Raw genomic sequence first — 13,507 nt, forward strand, 5'->3', positions numbered from 1 at the left:
GATGTCTTCATAAAAGAGGACAGGAGACCCAGAGGGGAAAGATGGCCAAGTGATCATGGAGGCAAAGCTGTAAGCCAAGGAACACCAAGGATTGTCATCGTCACCAGGAGCTGAGAGAGAGGCCTGGAGCCGATTCTCCTCAGAGCCTCAGAAGAAATTGACAAGGCTGACACGCTGATCTTGGACTGCTGGCCTCCAGACTGTGAGACAGTACATTTCTGTTCTTATAAGTCCTCCCGTTTATGGTGCTTTGTTAGGATGTCTATAGGAGACTAACGTCATTTTTATAACCACACTCACTTCCCTCCCACCCCACTCCCAGCCCCTGACAACCACAAATCTGTCCCCCAATTCTAAAGCTTTGTCATTTCAGAAATGTCATATAAATGGAACCATGCAGCGTAGCCTTTAGGGACTGGCTTTTCTCTCTCAGCACGGGGCCCCCGAGGTCCTCTGGTTGTTCCTTTATCTACGGTCCCGGCCCTTTTATTTTGGTGCGGATGCTGGAAGGGCATCAGGGCTGGTTCCAGATTATGGATAAATCTGCTGTGAACACTCGTGGGTAGGATTTGGGGTGGACATTAAGGTCTGTTTCTCTGAGATAAGTGAGTGGGGGCACTGCTGGGTGTCCAGTAGTTGGCACTGGCTGCACTTTTCGTTGCTCAGCCCCACTGAGCAGCCATCTGCTTCCCATAGAACCGCGTCTGTGAGGGAAGGGGCAGAGGGGGCCCAGAAGGTTCTTTCCAGGACAGGGCCCCCTGAGGCTCAGTGAGGTCCGGGGACTCAGGGACTTCCTGGTACAGGGCTCTGGAGGAGTCCTCTCTTTGCCGGGGTGCTTGCATCCGCTTCTAGTTTCCAAGACGTTGGCCGGGAGGCCCTGACACTCACATAGAACACAGCAGGGCGCACGTGCAAAGTAGGGGAGGGGGTGCCCTGCACTCGCTGGAGGCTGCAGATGCAGACAGGCAGGGAAGTCTCAGTTCAGCGGACATGTCCTGAGCTCAGGAAGCACAGGGTCGTGTGAACTCCTTCTGTGGGCAAGTGGGTGCCAGTAAGTCAGACCCAAGCTCGGGGTGAAGGGTCGTATCGTTGGGCAAATGATGCGGGCTGGGTGGCAGTGAGAGGTGGGAGCCTTGCTCACAGCTATTTCTGAGGTTGGAACAGGAAATAGTTAATAGTGTTTGCAAATAAAAACTTTCTGTTCTATCTTGTTTTTGAAACATTTCCCAGAAGTTAAAAGGAGCACCTAGTTTGTCTGTTTATTTAAGAACGAAATTAAAGAATAAAGAGTGAAATATTTCCACAGTTTATCATAAACAAGAATCAGGAGAATTGGGTTTTATGTTTGTTTCTTAGGGTGGTGGAGTCATAGGTGATTGCTACCTTCCACCACCACCTCTAAACTTGCCAGCAGGTTGTTAGTAGTTTAAATGTGAATATATATTGAAAACCCACAAATGTGTGTATGTGTGTTGTGTTGTATGTGTATATAGGTGTATGTGTGTATGTGTGTACATGTATCTGCGTACATGTATGTATGTGTATATAGGCATATCTCTGTATATGTATATAGGTGTATATATGTATGTATGTACATTTGTGTATGTGTATATACGTGTGTCTTAGTTATCTAGTGCTGCTATAACAGAAATACTACAAGTGGATGGCTTTAACAAAGAGGAATTTATTCTTTCACAGTTTAGGAGGCTGGAAGTCCAAATTCAGGGTGCCAGCTCCAGGGGAAGGCTTTCTTTCTCTGTTGGTTCTTTGGAAAGTCCTTGTCATCAATCTTTCCCTGGTCTAGGAGCTTCTCAGCGCAGGGGCCACAGGCCCAAAGGATGCATGCTCCTAGCTCTTCTTGCTTGGTGGTAATGAGGTCCCCTTGTCTCTCTGCTCACTTCTGTCTTTTATATCGCAAAACAGATTGACTCAAAATACAACCTAATCTTGTAGATTGAGTTCTCCCTCATTAACACAACTACCTCTAATCCTGCCTCATTGACATCAGAGAGGCACGATTTATAGCACGTAGGAAAATCACATCAGATGAGAAAATGGTGGAGAATCACACAATACTGGGAATCATAGCCTAGCCAATTGACACACGTTTTGGGGGGACACAGTTCAATCCATAACATTCCACCCTTGGCCCCCCCAAATTCATGTCCTTGCCACAAGTAAAGCACATTCACCTCATTATATGACAGCAAAAGTCTTAAATCAACTCCAAGTCCAAAATCCGAAAGTTCCTGTTCATCTGTGAAATCTAGAATACAAGTTATCTGTTTACAAAGTACAGTGGTGGAACAGGGACAAGCTAGACATTTCCATTACAAATGGGAGAAACTGTAGGCAAAGAAGGGATAACAGGCACCAAGCAAGTCAGCAGAACACGTTATATTAGCCCTCAAGGCTTGAAAATAATCCTTTGTTCCCTGAGACAAAGGCCTCAGGCAATGGCCTTGCCTTCCAGACTCTGGGTGTTAGCCACCCTCTTCCGATTCTGGATGGAAGCCCCTCGGCCTTGGGCTTCAGCTCTGCCTTTTAGGCCAATTGGAGTGGCAACTCTGCTCCCTCAGCTTTGGGGGGCCCCATTCTCCTAGTCGATCTAAGTGGCGACCCCACCCACCAGGCCCGGGAGGCCCCGTTCTTCTGCCCCTTGGGTATGGCAGCCCCGCCCCCTCAGCTTTGAGTAGGGGATCCGGCCCCATCCCACTGACACTTGTGAATTGCAGCCCCACACTCCGGAACCGAGCCGGTGAAGATCTGACTCTTTGAAACCTAGGATGCCGTGGCCTCACCCACAGAAGCCCCAGAAGCCATGGTTCCACACTTTGAGATCCCAGAGGCCATGGCCCTACACTTTGAGACTGAGACAGCTCTGCTTCCTGTGTTCCTTGTCTCTTCAGCTCCTACTTCCTGGTTCCTTGGCTTCTTGGCCCCTTGGGTCTTTAGGCTGGCCAGTATCTGCCCTGCTCAGGCAAGTGTTCCGAAGCTCTTTAGCTCCACTGGTAAGTGCCTGGAGCCACTCCACTCCACCAGTAAACTTCAGCAGGAAGGCACTCAGCTCTCTTGCTCTGTGGATTGGCAAGCCTGGCTCCACTGATAAATGCCTGGAGGCACCCCACTCCACCAGGAAGCCACCTGCGCAAAGGCACTCAGCTTTCTTGCTCCGTGGGTTGCCTCTCATGCCATCACACGCTGGTCTCCTGGTTCTGCTGCTGCCATTTCTCTCCTGCTGCTTCTGGCTGTCTGTGCTGGCTCCAGTGTAACAGCTCTCCTCACTTCCTTCTGAGTCCTTACCAGAATTATCTTTGATGTCCATAATTCCACCAGTAGTCTCTTCAAGGCAAACTTAAAACTCTTCTAGCCTCTATCCATTCACAGTTTCAAAACTGCTTCCACATTTTAGGTATCTGTTAGAGCAGCACCCTACTCCCGGTACCAAATTCTATCTTAGTTAGCTAGTGCTGCTATAACCGAAATACCACAAGTGGATGGCTCTAACAAAGAGAAATTTATTCTTTCATAGTTTAGGAGGCTGGAAGTCCAAATTCAGGGTGCCAGCTCCAGGGGAAGGCTTTCTCTCTCTGTCAGTTCTGAGGGAAGGTACTTGTCATCAATCTTCACCTGGTCTAGGAGTTTCTCAGCGCGGGGACCCCGGGTCCAAAGGATGCTTGCTCCTGGCTTTTCTTGCTTGGTGGTAATGAGGTCCCCCTGTCTCTCTGCTCTCTTCTCTCTTTTATATCTCAAAACAGATTGACTTCAGATACAACCTAATCTTGTTGATTGAGTTCTCCCTCATTAACATAACTACCTCTAATCCTGCCTCATTAACATCACAGAGGCAGGATTTATAGCACATAGGAAAATCACATCAGATGAGAAAATGGTGGAGAATCACACAGTACTGGGAATCATAGCCTAGCCAAATTGACACACGTTTTTGGGGGACACAATTCAATCCATAACAAGGTGTATGTGTGTATGTGTATATAGGTGCACATGTAAGTGTGTACATGAGTGTACATGTATGCATCTCTGTGTGTATGTATATATGTATGCATATGTATGTGTGCATAAATTTATGTATGAGTGTATGCATGCGTGTGTGTGTATGTGCATGTCACAGATTGAATTGTGTCCCCCCTAAAATTTGTGTCAGCTTGGTTAGGCCATGATTCCCACTGTTGTGTGGTTGTCCTCCATCTTGTAATCTGATGTAATTATGTGTAGATTGCCAAGACTTTCTTCTGAGGTGCCTATGGGTGGACTCAAACCTCAACCTCAACCTTTTAGTTAGCAGCCGAGTGTGTTCACTGTTTGCACCACCTGGCAACTGGTTTGCTGCTTTTCCCTCCTGGGAGAGAGCCCACTGAATTGCCCTTGGGAAAGATGTCCCTTCCTACCCTGTCTGTGGCCATTTGGATATAGGCGCTGGCCGACGTGTCCTTGCTGGCCCCCAAACCTGCCTCTGTGGCTGAGTACAGCTCTCTCCAGTGCCTCTGTGTTGTTTTGTTGCCTTGATTCCATTTACTGCTCGTCAGCCGCCAGACTGAGCACTGGCTTCCTCTCACCTGCCGGGTCCCGCGGCTCGCCTTGCTCACGCTCCTGCCCTGAGCTGCAATTAAGACGTCTAATGAATGTGATGGCTGTGCCCTCCAGGGCCTCGTTCTGAGAAGGCTTAACCAGGGTGGCGCTCAGAGCCTTCCTCTTTTGATATTTTCATCTGAGGATGAGTATCGGTTGCACCTTCTGACCCCGCAAACCCTGGACTGCGTGTCCTTTCTCGAGACCGTTGGAGCCCTTCTTGAACATCGGCCTATTCTCTTCTCAGTTCCTTGTTTCCCGCTGTACCCTGACAAACTTCTGTTGCCCACAACATCTGGCTGAGTCCACAAACACAAAACCAAAAGAGTGGAAGAGGCCAGACGTACATGCACCAAATGCAGAATGCAAGATTCCATTTATGTAAAGCTCAAAACTGCAAGATGAAACCAGAGTGTTTAGGGACACATCTTAGGGAGAAAAACCACAAAAAGAAGCACGGAAGTGCTCGTCAGTGAGGCTGGTGGGGCTGTTGGGGTCAGGAGTACGTCAGCATCGGAGAAGGGCATGGGGAGAGCTCTGGGGACTGGCAAGGTTCTAGTTCTTCTGGGTGGTGGTTGCCTGGTACTTACTAATAATTTGTTAAGCTGCACATTTGTGATCTAGACATCTGCATGTAAGTACATTTCTCACAAATAAAAAAAGTTTGAATGCAATTAAAAACCACAGGAGTATTTTCAATGATGTGTGTTCAGGAAAGTTCTTCATAGCTTTGTTTTGTAACAGCAAAGAATTAACCCCTCGCTGCTCAGCAATAAACCAAAGAGAGCCCTTTGTAGTTGAGTCCATTCTGACTCATGGCGACCCCATGTATTACAGAGTAGAACTGCTCCATAGGGTTTCCTGGATGAAATCTTTATGGAAGCCGATCACCAGGCCTTTCTTCCACAGCACTGCTGGGCAGGTTTGAACCACCAACTTTCAGATTAGCAGTTGCAGGAAAACGACTTGCTCCACCCAGGGGCCCTGTGAAGCGATCGAAGCAGGGTAGAGAAATCACCCGCCACCTGTCTGTCAGTTGGTCATTCTGTGGTGGCTTGCATGTTGCTGTGATGCTGGAAGCTATGCCGCTGGTATTCCAAATACCAGCAGGGTCACCTGTGGTGGACAGGTTTAGCAGAGCCTCCAGCATAAGACAAACCAGGAAGAAAGGTTTGGTGATCTACTTCCAAAAAGTAGCCAGTGAAAACCCTGTGGATCACAAGAGCACAGTGTCCAATGTAGTGCCAGACAATGAGCCCCCTAGGTTGGAAGGCACTCAGAATACACGGGGGCCACAACCACGGACTGGAGAGCGTCAGTGATCTTGAAGATGGCGCGGGACCCGGCAATGTTACGTTCGGTTGCATACGGGGTTATTGTGAGTCAGAGCGGACTTGACAGCGACTAATGACAACAACTAAAATACAGCATAACTATAAACTGTAAAATACCAGACATTTAGAAAGAGATGATGAAGGTTTTTAGCATGGGACACTGCTCATGATGCGCTGATGAGAGGAGAGCAGGTTATCGGATAACGGGCTTAGTACGATTTCCTACTGTGAAAAACAACTCTGAATATTTATGTGTATAAATCGTGGAAAAACGCCTGGAAGTGCACGCACCGCGATGCTTTGGGTGATCCACGGTTTCTGGGAAAGGGTATGAGGAGCGATTTTATCCTAAAAAAGTATTTTTTGTTCTTTATTTATCTGTTTGTTTTTTCAACCGCGAAAATGCATTGCTTGCGTCATTAAAAATACTTGAAATTATAAGGAGAAAAGACCTATGCCTCGTTTCCCGGAGACAAACCTGGTTGCCATGGAGACGCTGCTGTGGTCCAGGGCAGCGCATTGGCCAGTGCCGGGATGCTGGTGATGGGAGAGGCTTCTCGTAGCCCCCGGGGCGGGCTCTGCCGTCAGACCGCACTGCGGAGCCCAGCGCCAGCATGGACCGGCCCGGGGCTGACGTGTGGGCCGCCACCTTCCACAAGCTGATGGCCGAGAGGAAACCACGGGACACCTGGGTGCTGCTGCCCGAGGACAGGCTGGTGGCCGGCCGCCTGGACCACGGCTGCTTCCAGTACCGGCTGAAGGGGCTCGCGGGGTGAGCCAGGCGGGGCGCTCCCGTGGCGTCCTCAGTGGGCACCCGGGAGGGGGAAGGGGAGAGGGTTCTTGTCTCCTGTCCCACTGGCCGGATCCCAGGGTGGCCAGGCCGGGTGAGGCCAGGAGCAGGTGGGTGTGGCCTGGAACAGGGGGGTGTGGCCCCCAGCATGTGGCTGTCCACCCATCTAATCCTATTCTCCCAGAGAGGTGGGGCGGGGGTCCCCCCTTCCATAACGTGGGGGTGTTTGGGGAGCAGCGCCCACTCGGAACCGGTCTGGGATGCCCACGTCCTGCAGGAATGGCTGCCGGCGCGGAGCTGTCCTGCAGGAATGGCTGCCGGCCCGGAGCTGGCTGTGGTGGGGGGCTGTCAGCCAGCCCCCCCACACCGTGACGTGGCCGGGCCCACTTGCGGAGGTGCGTCTCCTCCGGTCAGCTTGACCCTCGGGCTCCGGTTGCCATGGCGTCTCCATGGCAACCCAGCAGTCAGCGCTGACAAGTGGCAGCTGAGGCGACGGCCACGGATGGAAGCTGGGGGCACGGGGGAGGGGGCACACCACCGAGAGGAGGGGGTGCTGTCCGCAGGCTGGGCTGCTGTGGTGGGGGGACCAGGCTGGAGCCTGAGGCGGCCAGGCTCACTAATACGTGCCTTGCTGGTGGTCTCCACAGCCACAGTGGGGTCAGTGCAGGGGGCTGGGCTGGGGCAGGAGGGAGGGCTTCTCTGAGCAGGCGCTGCCCAGAGCGGGCAGGTGGGAGGCTCTTCAGCATGCTGGCTGGTGAGTCTTTCTGTGGGGACCCCACTCAGAGGGAGCGAGGGTCGCAGGGGGACTAGAGAGGGCTGCCCCTTTGACGCAGACACCACAGCCCCTAGCCCCACACTGGAAACCCCTGGGGCAGGTGCGGGGGTAGTTCCGAATCCTCAAGTGCCAGGAGGATAAAACCCCTTGGTGGGTGTGAGGCATACCCGTGACATGCAGTAATATTTCGATCGTCAGACCCAAGAATCATTAAACAGATAGGTAAGGACTGCTTGCAGTGTTGGGGGGGGGGGTCGATTTCACATGAGCTCATGTAAATTCATCAAATGTGAGTAAAATTAGAAGTTGGGACCCCAGTCTGGGGCTGCGTTTGTGGTGTTCTGTGGCCTGGTGGGCTGATGGCTGCAGACCGGATGCCCCAATCTGACAGCTCCATCGTGGGCACGCTCTAGAGGACCTTTTGGAAGAACTTGTCAGGAAAGGCCCAGTAAAATCCTCCGTGTGTGCATGCCGCTGCTCCTGGCCACTTGTCTGGCTCCCCTGTCTGCCCACCTGACTGTCACCTGCTGCCGGTAGCGCGGGCAGGACTGGCTTGGGGATGAAGCAGCCTTGGCAGGCGCCTCTAGAGGTTCCTCTGCCTGGCACTGCCATTAGCTAGTCCCAGTGGGGGAAAGGGTGTACCTCTCCCTCACCCGCAGACAGGGCACCCTGTCCAAAGCCAGCAATGTCACGTGTGCATCCGTCACCTCCGGACATCATTGTGGTCACGGCTGACACCACCACGCTGTTCTCCTTCACTCCACCTCTCCATCCAGCAATTTTCTGACACTGCCAGCCGACTTCGACTTGATTTACCCTTCTCCCTGTGTGTGGGGGGCACTCCTGCCCCCCTGCAGGATCCTTTCTGCAGCGAGTTTGCTGGTGAGCCATCGACGTCGACAGATGCTGCTCTCCTCCCTCTTACTCTTACCTGCTGTCTCTGATACCCCTGACATTCCTCAGTGCGGTTAAGCGCAAGTCATCAGACAAACCAACAAACCCCAAACCCTAAATCTGTTGCCATCAGGTCGATCCTGACTCATGGCGACCCCATGTATTGCCGAGTAGAATTGCTCATTAGAGTTTTCTTGGCTCTAACCTTTATGGAAGTAGATTGTCAGGCCTTTCTTCTGTGTCCCCACTAGGTGGGTTTGAACCACCAATCTTTAGATCAGAAGTCGAGTGCAAACCATTTGTGCCACCAGGGAACCTACCCAAAGTCACAAGCCCACGGAAAAGTGAGACAACTCCAGCACTGAGCAGACGAGCTGAGGCTCCCCCTACCCTCCCAGCGTGGTAGGCCAGGTGGTGCCACCGAGTGGGTTTTGGAGGCAGATTTATGAACCAAACTTTGTATTTCTGCTTCCTGATCATGGACCGCAGACAAATAGCCGTGCAGCTGAGTTTTATACATTTTCAGGCAAGGGGCTCCAAGGGGCCTCGGAACCCACGTATAGGCACATAGGCAGAAGAACGTGGGGGCTGGTGCAGGGGAGCCCCTCTGGTTGGGTTGTGTAGACCTGGGCATGGGGACTTGGAGGATGGTGGGAGCCGTGCCGCTGTCCACCTGCCCACTACCTGTGTGCCTCTCTGCTCCCTGCTGTCCACCTGCCCACTCATCTGTCCACTTCCCCCTGCTGTCCACCAGCCCGCTCACCTCACCTGTGGCCCTCTCTCCTCCCCACCATCCCCCTGCCAGCTCACCTGTGGCCCTCTCTCCTCCCCACCATCCCCCTGCCAGCTCACCTGTGGCCCTCTCTCCTCCCCGCCATCCCCCTGCCAGCTCACCTGTGGTCCTCTCTCCTCCCTGCCGTCTACCAGCCTGCTCACCTGCCCTCTTCTCCCTGCAGGCTCCAGTGTGGCCACTGCTCTTGGGGCTGGGGCTCGGCGCATGTGCAAATCCTGTTCCACCTGTTCTGGGATGAGGAGAGCCGCAAGGGGCTGGTGAAGATGCGTGTCTGGGGCCAGCAGTGCAGGCTGTGCCCCCTGGGTACTCCTGGCGACTGCTGGGTGAGCCCCCCGAGCGTGCGCCCCTTCCTTAACAAGCTGGCCCTGCATGTCCTGCGCAAGTGCTATGGCGAGCACCCTGGCCCTGACCAGTGCCCTGGGCTCTACTACAAGGCCCCTGGTGATGCTCCAAGGCCCTGCGAGGCCTGCATCCTGGGTGTTTGCTTCTTCCAGAAGGTGCCAAGCCTCACCCCAGACCCCAATGCCATCCGGGGCACCTACATCATGTACAGTGGTGTAGGTCTCACCATCACCGCCTCCAGCCGTGAGGGCAGAGTCCCGCGTAACACGCAGCTGCTGACACTCGGCAGTGGGCCCATGGTCAGGCGGCCCAGGGGCAGTGAACCCTATGCCGTGCGCAGGGGCTGCTTCACCATCCCGCTTTCCGTGTCTGACTTCATCAAGAACCCGCTCACGGACAGCAGCCACTTCTTCAGCAAGGGCGAAGGCGTCATCACCATCCCCTTCTCCCTCGTGGATGACAGCAAGGACAAGGGTCTTGTCACTAACAGCAGCAGCTATGGCCCCACTGACGATGGCTCCCTTCCAGCCACCGACACCCGTGGGCCTGTCACCATTGGCAAGGGCTCCCTCCGTCTCTCTGCAAATTCCATGGCCATACCTGAAGGCAAGGGCATCCCGGTGAACATCAAAGACCCCATCTTCCACGGCAAGGGCCTCCTGATCAGCAACATCGAGAGCAAGGGCTTCGAGCTCAAGGGCTTCATCTTCAAAGGCAAAGGATCCATATCGGACCCTATTGACATCGCCAAAGTCCAGGGCCTTGTCTACAACAGTGATGACACCACCGCCACTGGAGAGAACCCAGTGCCAGTGTCTTACATCATTGGCCTCATGGCCAACGGTGAGGGCTCCATCACCTTCCCTTTGTCATTTACCAACATCATCAAAGGCAAGGACTCCTTCACCAACATCACTGAAGGCAAAAGTAAGGAAGTTTGCAGTAATGGCTCTGCCACCATTGATTGTGATACCCTTCTGGAGACCAGTGCCAATGGCTCTACCACCAACGATGAAGGTGCCATCACCTTCCCCTTCATCTTTACTGATGGCATCAAAGGCAAGGACTCTCGTATTGACATCACCAAAGGCAAAGGGAAGGAAGATGGCTGCAATAGTCCTGCCACCACTGGTGATGACCCCCTTCCAGAGACCAACACTGGTGGCCCCATCACCAACAATGAGGGTGCCATCACCTCCTCTACTGATGACATCAAACACAAGGACTTTTCTACTGACACCACCAAAGATGAAGGCGAGGGAAATGGTGGCAATGGCTCTCTCACAATTGGTCATAACCCCCTTCCAGAGTTCAACACCGGTGGCCCCATCACCAACGAGGAGGGCACTATCACCTCCTCTATGGACGACGTCCAAGACAAGGACTCTTCCACTGACACCACTGAAGGCAAAGAGAAGGAAGATGGAGGAAATGACCCTGCCACCCCTGGCCATGATTTCCTTATGAAGACCAATGCTGCTGGTCCCATCACCTTTAGTGAGGGCTCCATCACCATCCCTTTCTCAGTCTTCAATATCATCAAACGCAAGGGCCCCAGCTACAGCACCAATGGCCCCCAGAGCAATGGCTTCCTCCCCCATGGCTACTCCAAAAAGAAGAAGCGGCTGAGGTCCCGGTTCAGCAGATCCAGCTGTGGGTCCCGGAGGGATGAAGACTTCTGCTCCACCAGCCCCTGTCATGGGTCTCATGCTGAGCCTTATGAAGACGTCTGGATCTGGGTTGCGATGACCGTCTGCGTCCTCTGGCTGATGTGCATGTACAAGCTGAGCCCCGGCATCTTCCAGCAGCAAGTGTGATGCGTGTCCCCTTGGCATCCCCACTGCCCCTTTCTCTTGGGTCGGTCCATGCAAAAGCGAAAGCCAGCCTGTGGTGATCCTCTCACTCTGCTCCAAGTCCCCCAATGCCCCCAGCCCTCGCTGAGTGCCAAGCTGCCCCAGGCCCGCCTCCTCACATGGTGTGACTCTGTGCCTTCTCTCCTGACCTGAGCAGTGGTTTCGTGGGTGTTCATTGTGCGAGTGTCCACTGAGCTGTACACGTGTGCTCCAGGCGCTTTTCGGGGCGTGTGTTATACTCCAATAAAATACAAATTAAAACAAACAGCCCACATGGCCCGCTTGGGTTTGAGCTGAAAGGACCATCCAAGAGAGTGTTGGGAACTGGAGGGGGCACGGTGGGCATTTCCTTCCCCCTTTCCCCTTGGTTCATCATTTCCCTGGCCCCTGCTGGGACCACCCTCACGCACAGCACTTCTTCCCATCAACGACTGAGAGCCTGGCCTGTGTATATCCCTGACGGAGAGAACTCAGGCCAACATGAGCCTTTTGAGCACACTGCTGTCAGATGAATCAACGACATGCCAGTGTAGACTGACAGAGTGGTCTGGAACAAGTCACTTGCCACGCTCCCCACCCTGCTTGGGGAAAGATGAAAGCCCCCAGCTTGAGATGGCTTTGTAAGCCTCTCCCTCCTGCCTGCCTTTTGTTTGCCAGAATGCTGTCCACTCACAGCCACTCCAAGCAGTTCTGCGTAACCGAAACAGGGGCACAGCCTACCCAGAGGGGAGAGGGAGCCCGGGAGGCAGGGTGGAGACACACCTGACAACTTATCAGAATATGTGCACAGACAACCCCCCCCCCTTTTCCCTGTAACTCAGTGTTTGGGTTAAGGAATGTCGTCAAATTCTGGAAGTCAGAGACTGTCTGATGACCCTATACCCACACTTCTGATTCCCATGCTGAAGGAGGAAGGTCTCCAGTGGTAAGGGCAGGGGGCTTGGGTGGAGAAGGTCAGCAGGGGTGGCCTGGGGAGGTGGGGCCTGGCAGTGGCCACAACAATGTGGGACCACCCTGTTGTCCTATCTCCTAGGCCAGGAGTGGTGGGCGGTGGGCTCCATGGAGATTGGCATTGGCTAGATGTCTGGGACTAGGAGTTTGGTGAACTCGGGGTGAGCTGAGAGGGGCTTGGAGGGCCTGGCCCTGGGGGAAAAGGAGCACATTTGGACAATTCAGATTAAGGTTCTTGTCTCTCCAAGATCTGTAGTCCAGGCCTGACCTGGTCCCTCCCTGTGTGGGGGGTGGGGGTGATGGTGGAGGTCGAGGTGATCCTGGAGGCAGGCACAGGGCAGGAATGGAGGGGGTGGGATGGAGACACAGAGGCTTGGAGCACAGGACACTGACGTGCGAGCCCACCAGCTCGTGGGCCACCTTCAGTGAGACCAGAGGCTGCCGGAGGTTCCAGAACACCCACGGTGGCCGAGATGTGCTGGACAGCACAGGATGGACCTGAGGTGAGAGTGAGCGGAGTCATCCCAAAGCACAGCTGTGGGATCCCAGGAAGGAACCAGCCCTTCCCACCCTTGGAGTCTTGTCTGCACTGGGCGATCACACCTCACTCTCAGGGCAGGATGGACCCTCCCACCCTCAGTGTCCCATCTATACTGGGCGATCACACCTCACTCTCAGGGCAGGATGGACCCTCCCACCCTTAGTGTCCCATCTATACTGGGCGATCACACCTCATTCTCAGGGCAGGATGGACCTTCCCACCCTCAGTGTCCCATCTACACTGGGTAAACACACCTCTCTCTCAAGCAGGACTGGCCTGCCCCATACTGAGCCCTGGGTTCCCTCCCAGAGTTTCGATCATGGAGTGCCGCTGGCCCTGAGTCTCTCTGTCCACTGTTTAGAGTACTTTCAGTGCTGGGGGAGGAGCCCCAGGGACCAGCTGCCACCAAGCCGCAGAGCCCAGAGAGCCACAGCATGTCCTCCTCCTCCTGGGCTCGCTCCAAATGACCCAGTCCTCTCCCACATTCACACTCACACACAGACACACACACATTCACACTCACCCCACCCCCATACTCACTCTCACACTTACACACACACTCACTCATGCATACACACACCGATACCCACTCACATGCACCACACTAACACAACCCAGTCCTTACACACTCACCCCTGCACTCA

General features: G+C 53.8%; 1 protein-coding gene across 1 annotated transcript; it reads left to right on the forward strand.

The window, feature by feature from the left end:
* The first annotated feature begins 6,538 nt into the window (after nt 1–6,538).
* RTP5 (receptor transporter protein 5 (putative)) lies at nt 6,539–11,335 on the forward strand. Its single transcript, XM_023740859.1, has 3 exons — nt 6,539–6,696; nt 9,340–10,634; nt 10,773–11,335. Exons 1-3 carry the CDS (start codon nt 6,539–6,541, stop codon nt 11,333–11,335), a joined length of 2,016 nt encoding a protein of 671 aa, XP_023596627.1.
* The last annotated feature ends 2,172 nt before the right edge of the window (nt 11,336–13,507 follow it).

This window comes from Trichechus manatus, unplaced genomic scaffold, assembly GCF_000243295.1.
Source record: "Trichechus manatus latirostris isolate Lorelei unplaced genomic scaffold, TriManLat1.0 scaffold00165, whole genome shotgun sequence".
NCBI lineage: Eukaryota > Metazoa > Chordata > Mammalia > Sirenia > Trichechidae > Trichechus > Trichechus manatus.